The following is a 24,752-nucleotide window of genomic DNA, read 5'->3' on the forward strand; positions in this document are numbered from 1 at the left end:
CACTAGTAATCCACACATAATAACACACACTAATATGTATGTGTATTTAGTGAATATTAATTTATATAGATTTATAATTTAAACCGGATTTCACAAGGCGTAGGATCTCAGAATTAAGGCCTTTTTTTCAGAGATAGATGAACCCGTGAGGAATATTAATAGTTACTTTGGATATGGCTGAGTAGATATTTTTCCAATGAATCCAATATATATATATATATGTTTGATATTTACAAATTTATTCAATACAATTGAAACATTAATACCGGAAAATTAAATAAAATTAATGACAGGATATCCATGGGTGGTGGCTGTTGGATGAAGGCTATTGGGCGTTTGCCACGTTGCAGTGTTTAGCTTTCGGAGCCATCCCCACAAAGCCACGTGTACATATGACCGCCATGTTAGCTGAACTTTCCCTGCAATTAACAGTTGAGCTTATCTTTTTGGTTTTTGATATTTTTAGGGTTTGCTTCATATTGAAGGAACTATCTACGTGGAATTTTCATAATTTAAATATTATAATAATCAATTATCTGTTGGCCCGTTTAAGCCCAATAGTTGCTCTGCACTTGAAACCGGCCCGTTTAAGCCCAATAGTTTTTCTATACTTGAAATCGGCCCGGTTAAGCCCAATAGTATTGTGATTTGTGACTTATCCAATTATAAATCTTTTTATTTCTTCAAAATATGTATCACTCAATACCTAATCAAATACGTGTTTTCTTAACTACAAAGTACAACTCCACTAATTATATATAACAGATAATATATCCTTAATTAATTATACAACGGACTCTAGAAGAGATATAAATATAACTTCATTCTAATTTCTTGTTCTTATCCAATCGCTCTCTATTTTCTCTACTAGAATCCGTGCTTTAAAACTAGCGATGTGGACTGTATTTATCGTCAAATACGTTCACTATCTGAACGTTAAAAGAGAAATCAAGCACTAAGATAATGAGTTAGTAGATTCATGAGCCAGATAAATAACACAATCACTAATCCATTATTAATAACCCTTAACCCGTAATCTAATTTTGATTTTAGTAAAAGCTAAAACATGTGGACTAATTCATCCACTACTTTCTCTTGGTATATAAATTCAACATTCTAGAAAAGAAGAAAAAGCCGACAAATTCAAGAAAAAAGAAGTGTATATATATATATATATATATATATATATATATATATATATGGGCCCATAAATCAATATAATGACGAGTGGACGGAGTTTATCACGCCATTCGCGTGACAAGAAAGCGAATGCAGCATCATCATTCACATTTCTCACCACCCAATTAATATGCCGTTACGCAACTACAATAATTCATCACCCCCCACCCCCACACACAAACTAACTCTTTAATTAATAAGTAAATAGCCACATTATTAATTTAAAAAAAAAAATATATATATATATATATATATATAGATATTATTATATTTATATTATAATATTCCATTATTTACAGAGTGAATATGACTACTAAATAATAAACATGATGACTCATAGCCAACTTCATTTATAATATAATATATAAAGAAACATTAAATAAATAAGACATAATTTTGTACATATTTTGCATTCGCCCCCTTACAAAAAGAGCCGCCCTAATCAAATCTCAATACTAACCCCAACATAGACTTAAAATTACCAATATGCCACACGCCCCTCCTCTCCATCTCATACTTACACCATTAGCAAAGAGGGGCTTTTTTACTTTTCTTTGGACTACAAAAAAATTATTACATATATAACACTCCACACACTCATACTTACAGACAAACACCAAACCTAATTTACACGAGACACTTCGCAACACGACGTATATGTACACTACTAGACAAAATGATCAATAATCGATGATCAATATGATTTCAGTAAAACTCGAAAAATCGATTTTATATCGATTTTTCGAGTTATTTCTCAAGCCAGGGCAGGGATACTGCTGCTGCAGTTGTTGCGCCTATCCCTGTCCAGGCAATTGAAACCCTCGATTCTCACGGCCGGATTACTACCAAAATTTGCCCGGACACAACCGCCCTTGCGGGCGGAGGAGGGAGAGGGGGTCGCCACCCCCGCCCCCAAGGCGGTGGGAATTGCACGTGGTGAGATGGGGGTGGATTTCACTTCCCGGAATCTCGAGTCTTGAATTAGTGGGTTAGATACTCTGCTCGGCGGAGACCCCGAAAAAAATGGGGGCGACGAGGACATATTAGGCATTGATTGATCGGTGCCGCCCTGTAAAAACAAATTAAAGAAAAAAATAAAATCAGACGCCGGAAAATCGTTATAATTAGATTAGACAAAATAAAATTGATTAAGGTTATTTACTAAGAAAATTATTAAATAGTATTGACTTTGTAAAATTTACCATTTTAACTTCTAAATTTCTCTTTATAATTCACTAATAGTATGAGGGTAAATTGGACATTGAAATTTAACTGTGACACTTAATTAATTAGAAAATTAATTAGAAACATAATTAACAATAAACTTATAAAAATAATACCTTTGCTAGGATGATGTCCAATAGTTCATTTCCAGCTTTGGCATCAAAAACCTCTAGGTGATGGCTGTTTAATCATGAATCAAAACATTAAAGAGTAAATAAAATTAATTAATTAATTAGAAACCAGAATTATTAAAATATAATAAAAACAAAAAGATTTGAACAATAATTACCTAGCATGCCATCGCAAGGGTCTGACATAAGAAGGGTCGTTAAGGGTGGCCTGAAGCAGGCCGAGCCGCCGTGGCTTGGGGCAGACCACCGTCTCTTTCATATCAACAGATCTAAAAGCGGCGGCGGCGCCGCCGCCCCTCATCTCTTCACAGGCGGCGAAACTGTTCTGCTGAATCGCGTAGTGCTTCATTTCTCTAACTCTTCGAATTTGTTTAATTTTATTAATAATAAATTAAAATACCTGATGGTTTCAAGAAAGTGGAATATTTTGTTACAAAATTAAATTGCAGGGAAAATAGGTGCAGATCTCATATGCAAAATAAACATGCATACAATTTGAATTATGAATCACATAAATAAGTTGGTTTACTTTTATATTAAGGTGAGATCCGGTCAAAGCGGGCTCTAGATTAGTACACACACAGTCGGCTGTAATTGTTTGGACTTAGTTCCGTCCGACGACTAAAACAAATAAAAAAATAATATTTTTTATAAAAGATATTGTTTAATAAAATAGTTTGAGAAGAAAACTATAGGGATCTGTTGGAAAAATCGAAACTTTCGTTGTTTAGCTTCCTGGATTACTATTACTACAACCCATAACTTCTAAAAAATAATAAAATAAAATAAAATCATGTGACTGCACAAATTACAATAATAGTGTGACAAAAAAATAAAATCTTGAAATTTCCGAAGATAAACTGGCAAATTGGCAAATTTTCAGCTGACAAACACACAGTCACACACTTTTTCTTCAGATCTACTCACAAATCTATGAAAAAAAAAAACAAGAAAATTAAAGATTCAAACTTTATTTACCAAACAAGGGACTCCCTTAATCTTCAAAAGAACCCACTAAAAGAATTAATTCAATTTCAAGAAAAAGATTGGATTTTTTTTTTTTTTTTTTTTTTTGCAGAGAGACTACTAACCAACGGTAACTTCCCAACTAGAACAGAAAGCTGTAATAGAAATAAGAAGAAAATAGGTGTGGAATTAAGTGAGGAGATTGATTTGTATACTTACCTGAAATTAAAGAGCTGTACAAAACTGGAGGAAATTGAGAAATGAAAAAGAAAAAAGAAAAAAAGAAATAAGAGAGAGAAAGAAGAGAGACGGAATAGGAGCAGAGAAAATGGTAGGTCAGTAGGCAGAGAGGAAAGAAAGGTGTTAGTGGAAGGACTCCATCGGAATTTATACACATGTGACATAAATTGCGTGAGGGCCCACTTTCTTTTTTATATTTTATTAGGGTAAATTACACCCACACCCCTCAGTTATGCTTAAATAACCTTAAGGTCCCCGTGGTATCCATAATTACACTGACCCCCTTGGAACGTAGTTATAAACTCTAATGAGATAATGCATTAGATACGTTATTACGATAAAGTTCTAACGGACTATTGGTTTCAGGAAGTGGTGGACACAACAAAGAGTTATGTGTAATTTAAGAATAGTAATGTTGATAGTAATGCATTAGAATAGTAATGTTGATAGTAATGGATTATCCCATTAGAGTTTCTAACTACGTTTCAGGGGGTAAGTGTAATTATTGATACTATAGGGACCTTAAAATTATTTAAGTATACCTCATGGGTGTGGGTGTAATTTACCCATTTTATTATTATTTACTATTATTATTGTTGGTGTTAATCAACTCAAAATAGGGTGGACTTTGACGTTTCATATTATTTTATTGGGAGTTGGAAAACTACAAGTGGACCAATGAAATTTTCGAATTCTGTCTATTTCTTTTTTCGAATATTCTCGATTTTAGAATAGAATTTTTTCATTACAGATTGTGACCAAAAAAAAAATTGATTTTTTCTTTCGGATTTTGTTTTAGACCTAATTGGAATATATATAAGATTTTGAATTCGATTTTAATTTTAATACCTGAAATTACTTTTCTTATTCATATAAATATACTTTAAATATCAACATCATTATGTATTTTATATTATTGAGGATTAAACAAAAGGAAATTCTTAATTTTTGTCAATTTGATAAGAAAAATTAAATTTTACCGAAAGTTCTAATCACGAATCGATCCGTTTGGGCTGTATTTGCCAAAATGAAAACGTTTGGGGTGTGGTTTGACAAAAGATCAAAGTCTATGGGAGGTGGATGCAAATTACCCTATTTATTTATTACTACATAGTACATATGTTGCACGTACACTTCTAGAATGTGAAGAGTCCCCGTATCCAATACCTGGACAGCCGGACACTTCTTGGACACCCGTGTTGGGCCGTATCGTAATTTTGCTAAAAGTAGGACACCCGTGACGAGCAGTGTCTACAATTTTAAAAAAGTTGGGACACTTCTCTTACATTTTAAGAGAGAGCCCTAATAAAAAAAAGAATGCGCATTTTCTTTTCTATGTAATACACATTCCTTCTGTTTTCTTTGTGAGTCCACCCAAAACTCCAAAAATCTAGCATGCAACGGCGACCAAGAACACGATTTTTTTTAATTTACAAATACACCCCTATATTTTTTATATTTACACATATCGCCGTATCCATATTTCCGTGTTCGTGCAGCATAGTATAGTACATACTATTAGACCTGGTCACGGTTCGGTTCGGTTCCGGTTCCGGTTCCGATTTTGGAGGAACCGGAACCGAACCAAAAAAATCCGGTTCCTTGCGGTTCGGTTCCCGGTTAGAACCGTAGAACCGTTCGGTTCTTAATAATATTTTTTTATTATATATATATATATATATATATATATATATATATATATATATATATATATATATATATATATATATATATATATATATATATATATATATATATATATATACTTAAAAAAAAAACTTTTAAAAATAGTTTTTTTTAAAGTGTTTATATTTAAAAATAATAACTTTTTTTTTAAATACGTAATTTTTTTTTCTTAATACTTATAAATATATATATATATATATATATATATATATATATATATATATATATATATATATATATATATATATATATATATATATATATATATATATAGAGAGAGAGAGAGATATTATATATATACACAGACATATATATATATAGAGAGAGAGAGAAAATTAATTTTTTTTTTTTAAACCGGTTCAAACGGTTAGAACCGCGGTTCTAACCGTCGATTCAAAAAATGAGGAATCGGAACCGAACCGGTTTTTTCGGTTCCGGTTCGGTTCCAAAACCGTTGACCCCGGTTCGGTTCCGGTTCTAACCGAACCGGTGGTCAGGTCTACATACTATTATATTTTAAAAATCTTATATAATTGAAGGGCGGGTGTATTTCACATAATGTAACGTGTATAAAAATCATTAGTAGGTCGGTCGTAGACGGCCCAGAAACTAGATCCCGTAACTTTCTGTGGGTAGTTGTCCGTTGACCGTTTAGTTCAGTCAACACAGCTCCCACTGTCAATAGTTAAATAATTTTATTTCAATTGTGGCCCCATTTAAATTAATTAATTTACTATTATTGAGGACCAATAGGGGAAGAAATTTAGATACCTTTTAATACTAATGAAATAGTAAATTATTTTTTTGGTAAAATTTAGTTTGCATTGCGGTCCTTGTATTAAATACCACCATCTCTTCAAATTAAATCTTCAATTCTCATCCATTCAATGACATGTCCATGTATATTTCTGTACCCTTATTCCCAATTTTGATTTTATATTTATTTAAAAATGTGAATATCATTTAGGTAGTCTTTAAAACCGAAAGAAGTGGTTCAAAGTTATTTTAAATTACGATAAAATTCCTTATGTTTTGATAATTACAACCACCCCCCATCTATTATACGTCCAGTCTTGCAGTATTGAATAGTGGAATTTTCTAAATTATGTGAATTTTTCTCCAGTTTATACTTGTTTTATCCCATTCGAGCTCCACATTTTGAAACAAGATGATCATAAAATGTGCTCAAAACGGGTACAAAATAAAGAATATTCCAGGAAATTTAGAAGGTTGTGTTGAATTTGATACCATACAAAGGTGGACGGACGTGTAAGAATGTTCATAGTTGATGAGTGATTGTAATTATCCAAACATGAGGGAGGTTTTCGTAATTTGACGTTAGCTCATGGTGTAGTCGTAATTTACCCTAATATTAAACTATTGTAACTTTAAAATGCGAAGGGCATTTGGCCCTTTGTAAGTTGTAAGTAGACATGTTGGTAAGAAGTAGTTATGGGTGTAGTGTACTAATGAAATAATATCTTAGGTTAAACAAACGTGAAGATGGAGGAGCTATGGAGTTTGGCAAGAAACACTTTACGCACGTTTCAATTTGTACATTTGTTTCTGTTAGAGGAATAACTACATTAATTAAAAAAATCACGCATTGCCCATGTTTGCCTTATTTCACGAAATTAAATATTTATATATATATATATAGGGTAAATTACAAACACCCCTGAGGTATGGTTAAATTACAAAAAAAACCCTTTTGTTTGGATAATTACATCTACCCCCTCAACTATGATTTTTTCTTACCTTTATGGTGCCAAATTCAACATAGTCATCTAGATTCCGTGAAATGTGCTCTAGTTTGTACTCTTTGTGTAAAAAATACAGTTTTCGATGCACCACAAACTGATATATACAAGCTAAAACTCACATATTATGGTCATCTTGCTTCATAATGTAGAGTTTGAATGGGATAAAACGGGTACAAAAGTGATAATATTCCATATAATCTCGAAGATTCCACTAAATTTGATGAGTTGAGGGGGGTGGTTGTAATTATCCAAACAAGAGGGGTGTTTTTGTAATTTGGTCATACCTCAGGGGGTGTTTGTAATTTACCCATATATATATTATTAAAAGAAAAAAAAGGCTGGAATCTATTTTTTTTTTTTTTGGATTGTGTGGTGAAATTCCATTGGATAAAAATGGTATTGCATTCAATTATTTCATATTGATATGTGGAATCTAGCCATGTTGTCAATCTCTTCCTTGTCTGAATCCTCATGGATATTTATTTATTTATTTACTTTTGTGACTTAATTCTTATATTAATCGTATTTATGGATTTATGTTTATTTATGTATTTTGATTATCTGCTATAAGTGACACGAATCATAACACAACAGTATTTGAAGTTAGTTTAGCAAATTCTAATCAGTCATTAGCAGTTGATTTGTCAAAAAATTAGACACCCCCCATCTGTTATTTCAAGAAAATATCTTGGATGGGCGAAACTAATTATTATTATTATTAGGCGGCCGTTATATGTAAGCCCATTTTTTATTAATTCAAAATCACATAAAGTAGTTTATTAGTTCAAGTCCGTAAATTAATCTAATTTTATTACATCAAGACCAAATATAACAAATATACCCTTATCCACAAATAATACTCAAATACAAATAAATCTTATTTTTAATTTGTTCAAGACCAAAAATCAAAAAAAAAAAAAGAAAGAAAACAAAACGAAAAAGAAATATCACGACTGCCAAATATTAATATGCTAAATATGTATGAATGAACATTAATCTATGCTTATTTCTTGTTGGGTTGCAATGATTTGGCCGATTTTGGAAAAAAAATTAAGATTGAAATTGGTTTTTTTATTTTTTTTCGTTGGTTTTCCAAATCGGTTTATCCAGACCGATTTTGTACACGAAAATCGGCGTCATAATACCGATTTTTGTTAACCAAATCGGCGACACAACGTCGACTTTACAAGTCAAAATCGGCGTTCTAATGTCGATTATTGAGTACAAAATCGGTTTTCGAATACCGATATTTTTTAATTTTTTTTTAAATAATACATTATATATTTGGTTAATTGATATTTTTTAAATATTTGAAACGAAAATATTTATCACCATTCGGTGGCGTATACCACTCCTGTAACCCAATCGAGGAGCTTTCCGTATCTCAAATATTTATTCGTTATATAATTCATTTGAATAATCCTCCATCAATCCCCTAGGTTGATGCACAAAAGTATGAGAAAACGGTCTTACAAAAACACAGATAATAAAATCGGTATTTAAAAACCGAATTTTGTAGTACAAGTCGGCATGACAATACCGATAATACAAAAAAAAAATCGGTGTTGTCATGCCGATGTTTACTACAAAAATCGGTTTTTAAGTACCGATTTTTATTAAAATAATCGGAATGTGGTTACCGACTTTAGTAACAAAAATCAGTATTTGCAGACCGATTTTTGGTATCGTCGAATTTTTTTTTCGCAAAAAAAAAAAAAAAAACGACCCAAAAGCAAAAATAAACGGTTAAAACATATTTCATTGTGTTCTCCACCCTCGTAAACCACCATATCATTGTTTTCTGGTTCCATCGTGAATGTTTGGTATGTATTTGATAATTTTGGTGTGTAGGATTTCTTGGTGGGTTTGTGAAGAAGAAGGGGAAGAAAGAGAAGAGTTTTAAGTCGTGAAATAAGGAAGAGGGATTTCTGGATTTATGTATTTTATTAGTATTTTTATACTAAAGGTCTTGAACTAATAAAAAAATGAGTTTGCATATAACCGCTGCCTTATTATTAATTAGGCGTTTGACAAACTTTTATCTACTAAATGACCTACTTATCAGTTACCACAACTAATTATAAGTTTATTATATATATATATATATATATATATATATATATATATATATATATATATATTAATTCCCACCACATATCGCTTTCTTCGGTTTCTTGTATTGTATTTAGGTGGTGTTTACAAAAGGAAAATAGCTTCTAAACTTTTGTTGGCTCATAATCTATTTTAAGGTGTTTAAAAATTGACTTTATTTTTGTTTCTCTTAAAATAAGTTGCTTCAACCTATTTCTAAAAATCACCCCTTGACATATTTTTTTCTATTTAAGTTTAATTTCATAAATATTTACGAACACCCCAAACTTTAAAAATAAGCGCTTAATACCACTTTACTCACAGTCATTTTAACTTCTGCATTTAAAAATGAAAATCTAGTGTGTGTTGATTGATTCTTGGTAGCTTCTACAATTTTGTCCGAATTTGTCGACGTGATCGAAATATTTTTGCCGCCAATTTGCATCATCAAGAAAAAGAGAAAAAGAAGTGAATGATTTTGCCCAAATTGGCATGAAATTTCACTTTCAATAGAGGAATATGGATTTGCCTTTCTCTAAATGGGAATACAATGAGCCGACACAACTAGCAACAAAAGCCGGAATATAAATTAAAAATCAATGCAAAGAAAGCTCTACCAAAGAACAACATCTTGGTGGGAACAATAAGAAAAAGCAAAAGCCAACTTATATCGTTTTAAAATAGCTTTTTACAGATTCTTGATAAGAAAGAAAAGTTGATAGCTTAAGCAGAAGCTGATGACTCAGCTGATTCAGTTGCAGCTGCAGCTGCGGCTGCAGCTCGTTTCTTGGCAAAGTATTCATCAGCACGTGCCATATTTTTAGCAACAGATGGCTTCACCCATTTCTTTCTGCCCGGAAGTACTGTTACCGAACAACCTGCCGCCTCTAGCTTTTCTTTTGCTGCTGATGAGAATGCACGCGCCTTGAATTCCAGTTTCACGCTCAATTCTCCATCACCTAATATCTGGAAAAAAAACACAATATATATTTATGTATGAACAACATAAATGCAATATCATGAATTTGTAAGATCCGTAATTTTAAGTGAAAGAAATCGCGGCATTAGAAGGTCACATATTCGAGAGTAAAATTACAAGTAACGTTAGAATGTGCAGATTTTTAGCAGGTAGTAAGTGAGAATCAGGAACAATAACAATCAAGGGCTCGTTTGAGAATATTGATGTGATTGATTGAATTGGATTGGATAGGATTAACATTGTCTTATGTTATTTTCTTATATTTGTGATTTGTGATTATACAATTCTTGTATGCTTGATTAAAGTATGGGCCATTCTTTTTATCATAGACTCGTAATTCTAAACCCCAAATATTTTATTCTAAACACCTTGATTATATTGTCTATCAAGTCTTATCCATATTCCCAAACAAGGCCTAAGAGGACATATACCGAACGAAAGGAAAAGAAAGACCATTATTTTTACAAGTTCTAGTGAAGATGCAGTGGAGCAATAGGTTGCCGAATAGTGGTCGCACGATGTAATAAAAACTAGTATAACTAAAGATTAGATGCAAGAATTATCTAAATATTTGGAACCTAAATTATTTATTACCTTTAAAGGAAGTCTCCGTTCTCGTCCCGAGGGGTTAATCAGACCTTTCATCTTCAAAGATTCCAACGAAACTTCTTCTCCTTCTTCGAAACCCGCTTCCGCTATATCTTTCAAGTTCACCGGGACATACTTCGGTAGTCCAGCCCTCATGCCTTTATTTACAAAAAAAAAAAAAAAAAAAAACGTATCAGCATCATACTGTAGTGGTACGATATTTACATTCGTCACATTTAAAAACGTAATTCGTGTGAAGGTTCCCTATCAAGACTAATCCTAATCAGTAATGCATTAATATATTGAAGCCACAAATCGCGAAGAAAGAGCACACGGGATTACTCTGAACGGAATTAAAACCGAGCAATTAAATTTCTCCCACGTTACCTAATAAGCATATGAAGTAAAATTTCCCGACAAGATGACGTTCGGCAATATCATTGCTTAAACTGTAAACCCGATGCACTGCTAAATTTCATTTCATAATACCAACGAGTAGTTCTATTCGATATACGACGACACATTATAAACAAGCAATTCAGAAATCGAAGTATTATTCTTCTGCTACTAAATAGAATTCATCCACAAATTTTCTTTATTCTTTCACTAACTATAAGAAGTAACAAATTCAATCACAGAAAACACCCTTAAGGAAAAAACACCCAATATCAGTTTTGAATTTTCTTCCAAACAATGGCAAATGCAATTTCAAAATAAATAAATTAATAAATAATAAAAAATAAATGAAATTAAAATTGAAGAATTGAATTTACCTCCAGCAATTCCTCTCAATTTGGGGAGTCGACGGTAGAGGGGCATCTGCCCACCTTCAAACCCTCGGCGTACACCTGGACCGGACCGGGATTTCTGACCCCTCATTCCAAACCCACAGCTGCCACCTTGCCCCGCCGCGTGCCCTCTTCCCTTTCTCTTCGCCTTCTTCCGCGACCCAGGCTGTGGCCCCAAATTATCCAGCCGTAACCTAACATTCCCGCCGCTCACAAACGATTCTTCCACAAACGACGCCGTTTGATTCCGAACTACAAGCGATTGTCTCTGATTCGCCTTCCGCTGGCAGAGCTTAATCGCCGGAAATTGGCATTGATTCGCCTTCAGAGTTCTTACATTGCCCTGTTCACCCCCAAAAAAAAAAAAACCAAAAAAAAAAATAATAAAACTGTAAATTGAAAGTAGTAAGTGTGAATTGAGATGAAAAATGGCAGTAGAGTACTCACCTTGAAAGATAAGTGGTGAAGAAGAGGTGTGGTTGTGGAAGGGGTGGGGGAAGAGAGAGAAAGTAGAGGAGCAGCCATGGGAGAAGATAATGATAGAGGATATGAGCCTTATTTCCTTCACTGTGTCAAAAAATTGAACGGATAGGGGTCTGCTTTTTTTCTTCTCCTCTTTTCTCTGTATAATATTTCTTAAATTTTATTTATTTTTTAAATAAAATTATTATGTAAAAAAACAAAAAAACAATTGAGATTTTAATGTTGAAAAATTATAATTGAACTTATTTAAATTATTATCGTGGTAGTGATATCTGGGCTTTATTGGATAGGATGGGCCGTTAATCTACGATTTCATGGTGTTCAGATTTTCTTGGCCCATTAATAGTTGGGCCCGATTAAGGTTTGGCCCGAATTGGTCAACATTAGTGACCAACATGTTTTTATTTATTTTCTCATCCATTATTTGAATGGTTTGGTAGATGTCGGTTTTGTATATGCTACATCCGGTGAAATATACCGCGTAATGTTAAATTGTAAATTTACACTTAATAATACACACACCAATATGTACGTGTGTTTAGTGGATAACTATTTATTCAAATCTACGGTTCAAAGTTAGCCACTCTATTACACTAGTTGCAACATCTCATCCGCATATGTCTTAGATGAAGCATAGGAGGTACTAACTAACTCATTAAGTACATAAATTGTTCCATTATATGCATTATTTGTTTGACTGTTAAATAATAAAAATCAATTTTTCTTTTTTTGATTATATAATAAATTTGTTTGACTGTTAATCAATTTCTAGATAGTAGATATTATAGGATATTCAATATATCATTCAAAACATGAGCTGATTGAATAAATTAATTTTAAATATAGTGTCGGTGTAGTGAATTTACAACAAATGAGTTGACTGACAGAGAGACGCACGAATCCGAAATATGAGTGTTTTTTTGTTTCTTTCTTTTTAGGGACTATTAGCGAGAACCCCTCTAGTATTTTTTTAATAAGGGTGGATCCAACTACTTTTTCATTATTAGTGATTGATGACGTAAAAAATAACTCACCTAGTGTGTTGAAGCTGGGAGAGCAAAGTAGGTCACGTGCTCACGAGCTAGATAGTCCTGAGAACTTTAATTTACTCTAGGATCCTGCGAACAGAAAACACGTAATCTAAGCCGGGGGTTGATCCGGCGGAAACCCCTCCGACGCTCAAATCAGACGTGAAGATAGTTGGTAATTGTGGAGAGAATTCGAATAGAAGAATTGAGGGAATAATAATAATAATAACGTACCTTTATTAAATGAATTTAAGTTGTATTTATACTTTATTGATTGGGCCGAGATCAATTTATCGGACCCAACCTTCTTTGGGTGTGATTGGGCCTTCGTATAAATAGCTATTAATTTGGGCCTGTGGCCCAGTAAATATGGGTCTATTGGGCTGGGCCAATAGACATATCATTAAGCCCCCCACTCTCGAGTCGATGTGGAAGTGAATTGGGGTGAAGTGCCGGATCGTGTCGAGAGTAGAATTGTATTTCGCTCTTCGTGTTTGTGTCGTTGACGGAGGGATAATAATAATAATTTATTATTATTACTTTGTGGACTGGAGTCGTAAGCGGATTTATATTTAAAGTGTTTAAATATAAATTTGCTCCTTGTAGTAAGTAATTCCTTGTGAAACAGTAGAGAGGAGTATCAAGATTCACACGTCGAATAAATATGGGTGAGTAATCAAATTTATTATTTTATATATCTCTCTATTTTATTTTGCTCCATATACTCCGATGTAGAAAAGAGAATATTCTCTGGCGGAGAAGATCATCAGATAAAATAATTTATATGTCCCAAGCGGGGAAGGCGAAACAGTTGAAAATTATCCTGCGAAAGTCGATTGTAGAGACCGAGATGACTTTTGGCACCTTAGGGAAGGTAATTGGGTCGAGTTCCGGTAAAAAAGTTACACCGGAAAAAGACATCGCGCGTTCCGATTGCACGCGATTGGGGATATCCAGAGAAATTTCTGCGGAACTAGTAGATGAAGCCGCGCGGCTCGAGGATGTGTGAGGAGCTGCGCGGCTCGGCTCCGCGCGAAGTGGAGCCGCGCAATCCGTGTGTGTGGTTGAAGCCGGGCACGGAGCCCGGAGTGGAAAAGTGTGTGAGGAGAGAGAAGAGAGAGATAAGGGAGTAGGTGTAGATGGTGGGGTTGGGGTAGGTGGTGCTGGGGCTGGTAGGGGTAGGGGGAGGGAGGAGAGAGAGAGAGAGAGAATGAGAGGGTAGGTAGGGCTGGTAGGGGTAGGGGTAGGGAGGAGAGAGAGAGAGAGGAGGAAAAGGGTAGGGGGTAGGGTGGGGCGCGCGGGGGGGGGGGGGGGGGGGGGGGGGTCTGGCGCGCGTGGACGCGCGTCCGGCGCGTCCGCCGCGCGTGGGGGCGCGTGCGGGCGCGTGGAGGGCCCGTTTTCGGCCGTTTTCGAGGCGCGTCAACCTGTTTCTTCTCCGGGTGATTTTTTGGCATCAAATGTTGGTATTCCTAATATTGGTGATGATGTTGGTACTAGCAGGAGACGTATTCGGTCTCAATTTGTGGACTTTGAGAGTGATAGTGAAGAATCGCTTAAGTCGAATTCTTCTAACGAGTCCGAGGGATCCGAGAGTGATGTAAATCCGGATGGAGATGTGGGAGATGGTGATGATATTCCACGAGAAGATGTCGTTATAGATAAAAATAGAGGGAAGAAAATAAAACCACTTAATTTGAGTTTGGTGGATTATGATACTTCGTTAACCGAATCTCAATTCGGTATTCTTCGTGAGCTAGTTGGGGCTCCGAGGAATATTGAGATGCTCTTACCTAAAAAAGGTGAACGGTTGTATGCACCCCCCGTAGGGTTCCACACCCAATACGTCGCATATTTGACATGTTCCTCGCAGATTGTGCCTCACTCCACTCTTTTGAAGATATGTGAGGAATTTCGGGTAGGATATAGTCAATTAACTCCGAACGTGATTCTCACGTTCGAAGCTTTTCGACAAAGAATGATCGAAGTAGGATTACCGGTTAGTGTTGAGATGTTCAAGGCCTAGTTTACCCTACATCGTTCAAGTGATTTACCCTTCTTCTGCACACATCCTCGGGTTCCTTATAGATTTTTGAAGCGGATTAACTTGAAGTGGGATAAATGGAGTACTTTATTTTTTTATGTAAGGGCTCCGACGTCTGATGTTCCCCTTGTTTGGAGTCCGGTATGCGAATCTTTTAAGATAATGAAGAATATGAAGAAACGTATTAAGGAGTCGAGGTTGTGTGCTTTGGAGTTCGATCCGAGTTGTCTTATTCCAAAGGGTCAGGCGCCTACACCGTTGCGTGTAGTGTACATGTTTTATGCCTCTGTGCCTTATTTTGTGTTGTCTCTGCTATTCTATTTTATCCGTGAGTAAATGGTTTTTTTTTTTTTTTTTTTTAGATGGGTGTATTGATTTCGCGGCTCTTCGGAAGAAGGCTACTGGAGGTGCGAAAAAGCAAGCGAAGAGGGATCATTTGAAGCAAGCGAAATCAAGTAGTAGCAAATCGCGCGAAGTGACCCGCGTGGAGGCTCCGCATGTGAGCGGAGATGATCGTAATCATAATGGTGAGGGGATGAGCTGGATCGAGTGGTTAATAATGGGAAGGATGAGTTGGTTGAGATCGAGTATGTGCCTGCACCGAAACGGCCTCGAGTGGATCCTGAGGTTTCTCATGTGCCTCCAGGGGGTGCAGGCAAATGCCTGTTCACGTACGGGGTGAACCGAGAGGGAAAGGATTCTTTGTGGGATACGACCGATCATACTATCGCGCTGAGGAAGACCGAGGATTTCGTTGGGGAGTACGACCGAAGTCGGATGTCGGGTAAAGGTCGTGCTCATATGCTTTCGTTGGCTGGAGGAGACATGTGTCGGGTAATTTTTTTTTTTTTTTTTATTTTTTTTTATATGTTTTCGTTTTAAAATTATAAGTTTCGATAATCTAATATTATCTGTTTGAATTTTGATATAGCTTATAGCTATATGGAGGTATCTTATGGAGCAGGAGGAGCAAGTCGAGAAGACCAATGATGAGGAGCGTGCTGGTTGGGAGGCAAGGGAGAAAGAGCTAAAGGCTCAATTGGAGGCAGCGGAATCCAAACTAGAAGTGGCCGAGACTCTGCTCATTCAGAGGACCGATGAATTGGAGATTAGTAGGAGCGAGACCGAGACGAGTAAAATTGAACTAATGAAACTAGATCGGTGTTATGACGAGCTGAAGGAGAAGTATGATGCCGAGAAGTTTACGGGGAAGAGGTTTTTGGCTTCCTCAGCTGGAGCTGCTTACAAGGAATCGGTTATGTTAGAAGGGGAACGTCGCTTTCAGAAGAGTGATATTTGTCGAGCTATGATCGAAGATCGAGCAATAGCTGGGGTTTATGCTCCTTTGGTTAGGACGTGTCGTCAGTACTTACGCAAGGTTGGTGGTATTGACGAGAAGATTATTCGAGGTATGGAGGAGGACATTCTTGATGATGGAGAGGATATCGATGTCGAGTGTACTGAAGTTGCCTCGGATGCGGAAGTGGATGACCGAACTACCGAAGCTACTTCTGCTCGTAAAGTGTAGTTTGGTGTGATGTTATGTTTATTTTCCTTAGAAAAAGACTTGGTTTTATTTTTATTTTTTATTTTTATTAAGTGGGTATGTCCACTAGTATTTTTGCATGCTTCATGACTTGATATTTGTTTGCACCTTGAGACGTTGATTTTGCTATCAAAGTTATTGTTTCTTCTTATTTATTGATTTCGCACTAATGTTTTGCATATAGCATTGTTCGAGATATTCTTGATGAGGGGATCAGTCTCTCAAGATTTTTTTATTTTTTTTTTGGAATCATGCCCTTTGTTTTGGACCTCGTAGGTCGGAGTATTGTTTAGTCCATGGCCACGTTTTAAATATGAGGACCCTGTAAATCAACCTAGAAAGATTCAGATAATCCAGCTGGCCAGGCTATGTGGATTATCTTAATTTCTCTAAGTGTTTGTAGGGTTGGAATGATATGAACCCGTTGTAACGGTTAAGTAATATATGAACAATAACTTTGAGAGTAGAGTAGAAACTTGATTTAATCATTAATAGGGAATGCGAAATGTCATAAGCCTCCGTGAGGCGAAGGGAAATAAATCGTAAAAACAAATAAATCGAAATATCGAAAAGTAATCTATGTAACTATAAGAGTTTTATTCTTCTTCCATGTCTTCCTTGTGCTCATCCGTACTTGGTGTATGAGTAGTATGTCTACTGTCTTTGGTGTCTCTATGCCTGAAAAGTACTGGGGTAAAAAGAAAAAAATCAAATACTTGTATTGAAGATTTAATTGTTTCATAAGTTGGAGTGATGCATATTTGGGATCACGTACCCAATATGGGGACTATCTCTGTTTCTCGCATTCCGAGATATGAGATCAACTCATGAGTTGTGGTGAATTGCTGCGCGACCCTGCCTGTCAAAGAAGATAGCGTTATTGTTTAGTATAAAGATCCACTAATGTGCTTGTGATATGACTTAGTAAAAAGTGGTGTTACCCTTTGTGAGGTAGTACGGAATATCTTCTCTCTTTGGGCGAGTGGTGGGCGGTCGGCATCCTTTCGTAATTGACTCTCAATCTGTACGAAGATGATGAGACGTGTTATGGAATGCTGATGTAGATAATATAAATAGCCCCCCAGTTTGGGAGGGATGTTTACACACCTCGATATGGAGCCCCTTCTCGGGCTTTTAGAGACATTCTTGCAAGAAGAGAGACGTGGAAGGTTGTGAAGCCTGCAAGGGTAGTTGTTTCTAAGTGACTTTCGTACGAGGAAAATGTAGATGCAAACATAAACATATTTGATTTAAGGTGGATGTATACCTCAAGCGTAGAACCTTTTGAGATTTCCTATATTCCAGGTTCTGGGTATAGGGTGTCCGTCGAGGTTCTCGAGACGATATGCTCCATTGTTGACCAGTTGCGTAATTTTATATGGTCCTTCCCACTTCGGGTCGAGTTTACCGATTGGGCGTGAGGCTTCGGCTTTGCGGAGAACTAAATCTCCTATTTGGAAAGAGCGAGGGCGAACTTTGGAGTTATAAGCTTTCGCCATGCGACTCTTGTACATTTGCTGTCGGATGGAGGCAATCTCTCTTAGTTCGTCGACGAGATCGAGGTTAGCTCTCACTGCTTCTTCATTTGCCTCTTGTGAATAATTGATGACTCTCCAAGAGGGTTCGCCAATCTCGACGGGTGCTACATCCTCTGTTCCAAAAGCTAGGTTAAATGAGGATTCTCCTGTTGCTGTTCGTGGGGTTGTTCGATATGCCCACAGAGCATTGGGTAATTCTTCAACCCACTTTCCCTTGGCACTTCCCAGCCTTGTCTTGAGATGTTGAAGTATCGTGCGATTGGTTACTTCCGTTTGACCATTTGCTTGGGGGTTAGCAACCGAAGTGAAGAATTGCTTAATAGATAAGCCAAGGCACCAACTCTTGACTTTGTCTCCACAAAATTGTGTTCCATTGTCCGAAATAATGGAACGGGGAATGCCGAAGCGGCACACGATGTTCTTCCAAAGGAATTGGATGACGTCTTCTTCTCGAATGCGAGCTAAAGGTTCTGCTTCTACCCACTTGGTGAAGTAGTCTACAGCTACAATGAGGAACTTGCGTCCTCCTGTTGCTGGTGGAAAAGGACCAACCAAGTCAACTCCCCATTGAGCGAAAGGTATGGGACTGTCAATCGGTTGCATCAGTGCTGCTGGGAGATGAAGGATGTTAGCGTGTTCTTGGCAAGGCTTGCATCTCCGCACTAGTTTTTTCGCATCTTCATGCATGGTGGGCCAATAGTAACCTTGTCTCAATATTTTGAGAGCTAAGTTTTTTCCACTTAAATGATTACCACAAATGCCTTCATGTACTTCCCGAAGCACATAGTCTGCTGCTGATGGGTTAAGGCATTTAAGATAGGGGAAGGAGAACCCTCGCTTGTAGAGATCTTCACCTATCATTAGAAAACGGGCCGCCCTTACCTTTATTTTCTTCGCTTGGGCGATGTCAGTCGGAAGTTCCCCGCTTTTGAGATAGTTCGTAATGGGGGTGATCCAACAGGGTTCGCTCTCTTCAGCGCAATTCACTCCGTTGGTGGAGACTATTTCTGGTTGGGAAGACGTGAGGAGGGTAATTTTCCGGCTTCCAATGCTTGCCATGGAACTACCAAGTCTAGCTAACTTGTCTGCATCAATATTGTTGGCTCTCGGTACTTGCTTTATCTCGTAGCTATCCAATTTTGAGAGAGGAGGGTAAGTGCAAGAGCAAGGTACTTTGCCATAGATTCTTCTTTGGCTTCATAGTTCCCAAGGACTTGGTTGACCACTAACTGGGAGTCGCTGTGTACTATGAGTTTGCGAGCTCCAGCTGCCAAAGCGAGGCGGATACCAGCGATCAAAGCTTCATATTCGGCTTCATTATTGGAGGCTTTGAAATCAAACCGTTGAGCATACTCGAATTCATCTCCATCTGGGCTTGTTAATACAATACCCGCGCCTCCTCCTGTAGCGGTAGATGATCCATCGACATTGATGGCCCAAGTGGGTATGGAGGTGCTCTCCTCCGTTGTAGTCATCTCTACTACAAAGTCTGCTAGGATTTGAGCTTTGATGGCTGGGCGTGGTTTGAACTCAACCCCATATTCACTTAGCTCTATAGCCCATTTAGCTAATCGTCCGGAAGTCTCGGGACTTCTCAATATTTGTTTAAGGGGATAGTTGGTGAGAACAATCACTTGGTGCGACTGGAAGTACGGACGTAACTTTCTGGCTGCATTCATGAGGGCAAGAGCAAGTTTCTCCATATTGGTGTAACGGTGCTCTGGGCCTTGGAGAGCTCGGCTTATGTAATATATCGGTTGATGACCTTTTTCACCATCCCGAATGAGCACTGCGCTAATGGCATCAGCAGAAATAGCCAAATATAGGAAGAGAGTATCTCCTGGCTGGGGCTTCGTGGGTAGAGGTGGGGAAGTGAGATATGCTTTCAATTCTGTGAAAGCTTTTTGGCAGTCCTCATTCCACTCAAACTTTTTCCCACCTCTTAGTATCTTGAAGAAAGGAAGACCCTTATCAGCTGATCGGGATATAAATCGGTTTAGGGCTGCCAAACAACCTTTAAGTTGCTGAACCTTCTTAATCGAAGTGGGAGGGGCCATGGAGGTGATAGCTTCAATCTTTGCTGGGTTGGCTTCAATTCCCCGTTGTGATATCATGTACCCTAAGAATTTTCCGCCTCGAACTCCGAACGAACATTTTTGGGGATTGAGCTTCATCTTGTATTTACGTAAGATGGAGAAGCATTGACTTAAATCAGTTAGGTGATCCGCGACTTTAATACTCTTGACGAGCATGTCATCAATGTATACTTCCATGTTTTTACCAATCAAGTCCGCGAACATCGTGTTTACTAGGCGTTGGTAAGTAGCTCCTGCATTCTTGAGACCGAACGGCATGACTCGATAGCAGTAGATGCCTTGGTCTGTGATGAAACTAGCTCTCTCTTGGTCTTCTGGGGCGAGCAATATTTGATTGTATCCTTGATATGCATCGAGGAAGCTGAGAAGTTCGCACCCTGAGGTTGAGTCTATGAGCTGGTCGATCCTTGGTAAGGGAAATGGATCTTTCGGGCATGCCTTGTTGAGGTCGGTGAAGTCTACACATAGCCTCCACTTGCCTCCGGGTTTAGGTACTAATACCACATTGGATAACCACTCGGGATACTGAACCGATCTGATGTGGCCTGCATCTAAGAGTTTTGCCACTTCCTCTTTGATATGTTTGTTGCGCTGAGGACCGAAAGTCCTTTTACGTTGCTTGACCGGTTTCAATCTTTTGTCAACGTTTAGTCGATGCAATGCTACTTTGGGAGGAATTCCCGTCACATCCTGAGCTTTCCAAGCAAAAACGTCCCCATTGTGTCTAAGGAAGTTAACTAGCTGATTCTCCACTTCTTGATCTAGATCAGAGCCGATGCGGAGAAGCTTAGAATTATCTCCGGGTATGAGTTCTACTGATTTTAGTTCTTCAACTGCGGCTAGCTTGGCGGTGTCGTCGGGTACGCTGATTAGGATTTCTTTATCAGCTTCGATGACCGCGTTGACCCATTTTCGCTTATCTTGTCTCGGGGTGTCGTCTCCTTTCCCTAAAGGATTAGGTCTCTTAGATGGTTCACGTAGAGCTCTTGCATAACATTCTCGATCGAGACGCCTATCTCTAAGTACCTCTCCCATCCCATAAGGAGTGGGGAATTTCCACTTTTGGTGGTAAGATGAAGGCACAGACTTGAATGTATGGATCGCGGGCCTTCCCACGATGATGTTATAAGGGGATGGTTTGTCGACGATAAGGAATTTTATCATTTTCGTTACTCGACAAGGATTTTCCCCTAAGGAGATGGGTAACTCTACTTCCCCCATGGATAAAACACCTTCTCCCGTGAATCCTTTCAGTGTTGCAGTGATGGGACTGAGCCGGGCGTTATCTATGCCTAGCTGCTTGAATGTGTGGAGATACATAATGTCGGCTGAGCTCCCACCGTCCACTAATATCTTTTTAACTATGAAGTTGGCCACCGTTGCTGTTATCACCAACGCATCGACATGATCTTCATCTGGACGTTCAAGGTCCGAGGAGTTGAAGACTATGCCATGATCAGGTCTTCGTATTTGATAGACGGATGCGGATGGAGAAGCATGTTCTTGATTCATACGTGCTGATCGAGCGAGGGTGCGTCTCGCATTTTGTGAGTCGCCACCTGCCGGTCCTCCGGAGATAAAGGAGATGATTCCTCGGGTGGGTTGGTTATCATTGTTATCTGGGTCGCGCCGATGACCCCCCTCCTCTCGTCGTTGCTGTTGATCTCTATTGTTATCTCGGCGTGGAAGATCATCGCGGCGCTTATTTCGAGGCTTATCAATGTATTCGCTCAAGTAGCCTTGCTTGATCAACCTCTCAATCGCCAATTTGAGTTGGGCACATTCCTCGGTAGTATGCCCTTTATCTTTGTGGAATCGACAATAGCGATCCGATCTTTCTCGTTTCGCATTGGGTTGCATTGGGCGTGGAGGCTCTGCCAGACCTTTTTGTTCAATCACATGAAGTATTTCAGTGAGGCGAGTATTGAGTGGAGTGAATCGATTATAAGTTGAAGATGATTGGCCTTGAGGCGGGGGTGGAGGACGTCGATCATCTCGTCTCCTAATATCCGGGCGGTCATCTTCTCTCTTACTCTTGGGAGGAGCATTGGCAGAAGCTTCCTCTATGCGTATGTATTTTTCAGCTCGATTTAACAACTCATCTAAGTTGCCAGGAGGTCTTCATGCGATAGATTCTTTGAACCTACCCGACTTCAGGTTTTGCTGCATAATCCCTGAAAGCATATCTTGTCCTACACTGGGAACTTCATGAACAGCCTCCACGAAACGCCTGATGTAGTTGCGGAGTGTTTCATTGTCTCTCTGTACGATAGAGAAGAGATGTGTTGGTGTTTTAGCATATTGCTTATTGATGGCGAATTGGTTGGTGAAGCGCAATGATAACTGAGCGAAAGTGTCAATTGATCCTGTGGGCAAAGCATTGAACCAATTCATGGCTCTCTTGGAAAGAGTGGTGCGGAACATCTTTCACATTGCTGCATCTGTTGGGCCATATAAATCTGCCATAGCGTGGAACTTCTCTATGTGTTCCTGCGGGTCGGTAGTTCCTTCGAACTGAGGTAAGCCTGATACTTTCACTCCTTGAGGCAATACCTCGTTGAGGATGTTCAGGGTGAAAGGACTGCGCCTTGTTGGGACTGGTGCTCTTCCGTCAATTGGGTTGTTCAATCTGGGGAACTGGTTTTGGCGAGATACTCTACTATTTATCTCGTCTTCCCCTTCATTAAAGATATGAGCTCTTCGTAGAGACGCATCACCCCGTTGGAGTGAATGGTGGCGTTGTTGTATGGGTTGTGGCTCCCTGTGATTGGTAGATAGTGTTAGAGTAGGTGACCAACAAGCCAACATGTGGCTGTGGTCTTTCGTATTTATTATTATAAACGAACCTTTATTCGTATTAATGATAAAACACCTTGGCATTCTATATCTTAGTCCCTTTGTCACAAGCATAGATATAGTCCTTACAGTTATTACAAGTACTAGTAATTGATCGTTAGGATCGTGAGATATTTACTTAAGTATTATAACTGTTAAACGTGTTCCTAGTCGAAGGGTTACGCCACTAATGAGGATATCGGCCTTTCCCATTAAGACTAGCACTTAGTGTATGTGTACTGCATCTCATCAGTAAACGGTATTGTGATATCGGCATGCATAAGTGGGTGCTCGTAATTTGACGAGTTCACTGAACTCCCTCACCCTAGAAATCTCTAAGTGGTTCCTAATAATCGAGTAGAGATATCTATGGTATAGTTGTACACCATTAGTCCTTATGACCTAGACATCACCGTGACTTCACTAGAGGACCAGCTGTATCGTGACCTGTCCCTGAGTTCCACCGAGGACCATCCCAAGGGCCAGTGTTCGTGCAGTCCGAAATCTAGTGGGAGGTTTGTGCATTGTAGTCGGGGATTCGATCGCTAGAATAGTCTTGGATGTCCTGTGTGTTCTGAAAGTTTGTAATCATTCTAAGTCTCTGGCCAGAGCTGACTAAGTGATGATTAGAGAATTCGATTCTCTAAGTCATGCACGTGACGATTACAACACTTGGAACGATCGCACCGTCATCGAACATATAAAGAGGTCTCGATGAACCAATGCCTCTAGTTCGATCGGGACATATGTATCGAAGGGACCGTACTGTACGTTAACTATATCTGAAGGTTCTTGCAGGCACTTCATTTGTATCTAGGGAATCATGACGCGTAGTTGCTAGACGCCAATCTTGATTCGTTGGGTGATTAAGGTGAAACAAGCTTCATCTTAATCGTAACTCTAAGGGACGAGTTTTGACCACAAAGAGTTGTGGGCCCACGGCTAGCTTACACCTGAACCATCGAGGGTCACACTGCTCGTGCACATGAGATCTTTGAATAAACGGTCAGAGATAAAATAGTTTATCTTTGCATGATTGGAAGTCAATACGATTGAGTCCAACGTTCGTAATTTGGAATTACGAATGAGAATAAGAAAAGGAAAAGAATAGGCGAGCGTTGTAGTGGACTTTCTAAATCGGGAAGTTTCCAAATTTAGAAAGTGCACTGAACTAGGGTTTCCACTTTTAGAAAGTTGGAAAATGAGAGTTGACACTCGTAATGACGAGGATTTTATAATGATTCCGAAAATGTAATCGTTGCAATTTTTCGGTCATTGGATTGAGAGAAACGAGCAAGTAAAAGTACTAGCGAACTTAAGCTGTTGGGCCCGGTCCAACTTAAGCCCGCTAGGGTTTTATGCAAGACACTATAAATACAAGATTTATAGGTCTTGCACATAAGTGAGAAAAAACCCTAACCCTAGCCGACACACTCTCTCTCTCTCGGCCACTCTCCCCGCGGCCACCACCGCGCCGCCTTTTCCGCTGCGTACACGTGCCCGAAACCCAACAGATAGCTGCATCCGGGATCTTGGATCTGAGGTGGATG

General features: G+C 38.3%; 4 protein-coding genes and 1 long non-coding RNA gene across 7 annotated transcripts; 1 reads left to right on the forward strand and 4 right to left on the reverse strand.

Annotated features, from left to right (window-relative positions):
• Positions 1-1,528: 1,528 nt before the first annotated feature.
• On the reverse strand, positions 1,529-3,862 carry LOC105966204 (uncharacterized). 3 transcript variants are annotated; one of them, XM_012990771.2, is made up of 4 exons: positions 3,720-3,862; positions 2,693-2,934; positions 2,520-2,583; positions 1,529-2,248 (listed from the first exon to the last, which is right to left on the reverse strand). In XM_012990771.2, exons 2-4 carry the CDS (start codon positions 2,881-2,883, stop codon positions 1,934-1,936), a joined length of 570 nt encoding a protein of 189 aa, XP_012846225.2. In that variant the 5' UTR covers positions 2,884-2,934; positions 3,720-3,862; the 3' UTR covers positions 1,529-1,933. The 3 variants fall into 3 exon arrangements, with proteins under 3 accessions (XP_012846225.2, XP_088674603.1, XP_012846226.2); XM_088818477.1 differs by having other exon boundaries at positions 3,064-3,841; XM_012990772.2 differs by lacking the exon at positions 3,720-3,862 and adding an exon at positions 3,513-3,695.
• Positions 3,863-9,753: 5,891 nt separating this feature from the next.
• Positions 9,754-12,303, reverse strand: RPL15 (ribosomal protein L15). Its single transcript, XM_012990645.2, has 4 exons — positions 12,083-12,303; positions 11,621-11,978; positions 10,854-11,005; positions 9,754-10,246 (listed from the first exon to the last, which is right to left on the reverse strand). The coding sequence occupies exons 1-4, from the start codon at positions 12,158-12,160 to the stop codon at positions 10,004-10,006; spliced, it is 831 nt and encodes a 276-aa protein (XP_012846099.1). The 5' UTR covers positions 12,161-12,303; the 3' UTR covers positions 9,754-10,003.
• A 3,028-nt stretch (positions 12,304-15,331) lies between these two features.
• On the forward strand, positions 15,332-17,196 carry LOC148770395 (uncharacterized). Its single transcript, XM_088818478.1, has 2 exons — positions 15,332-16,021; positions 16,119-17,196. Exons 1-2 carry the CDS (start codon positions 15,965-15,967, stop codon positions 16,713-16,715), a joined length of 654 nt encoding a protein of 217 aa, XP_088674604.1. The 5' UTR covers positions 15,332-15,964; the 3' UTR covers positions 16,716-17,196.
• A 6-nt stretch (positions 17,197-17,202) lies between these two features.
• On the reverse strand, positions 17,203-17,744 carry LOC148770396 (uncharacterized). Its single transcript, XR_016031343.1, has 2 exons — positions 17,509-17,744; positions 17,203-17,421 (listed from the first exon to the last, which is right to left on the reverse strand). It is a non-coding gene; the product is annotated as an uncharacterized LOC148770396 (long non-coding RNA).
• A 1,645-nt stretch (positions 17,745-19,389) lies between these two features.
• LOC148770397 (uncharacterized) lies at positions 19,390-22,791 on the reverse strand. The gene is made up of 2 exons (XM_088818298.1): positions 22,515-22,791; positions 19,390-22,430 (listed from the first exon to the last, which is right to left on the reverse strand). The coding sequence occupies exons 1-2, from the start codon at positions 22,789-22,791 to the stop codon at positions 19,390-19,392; spliced, it is 3,318 nt and encodes a 1,105-aa protein (XP_088674424.1).
• Between the last annotated feature and the right edge of the window lie 1,961 nt (positions 22,792-24,752).

The sequence above is a fragment of the Erythranthe guttata genome, chromosome 5 (genome assembly GCF_056151865.1).
Source record: "Erythranthe guttata isolate IM_541 chromosome 5, IM_541, whole genome shotgun sequence".
NCBI lineage: Eukaryota > Viridiplantae > Streptophyta > Magnoliopsida > Lamiales > Phrymaceae > Erythranthe > Erythranthe guttata.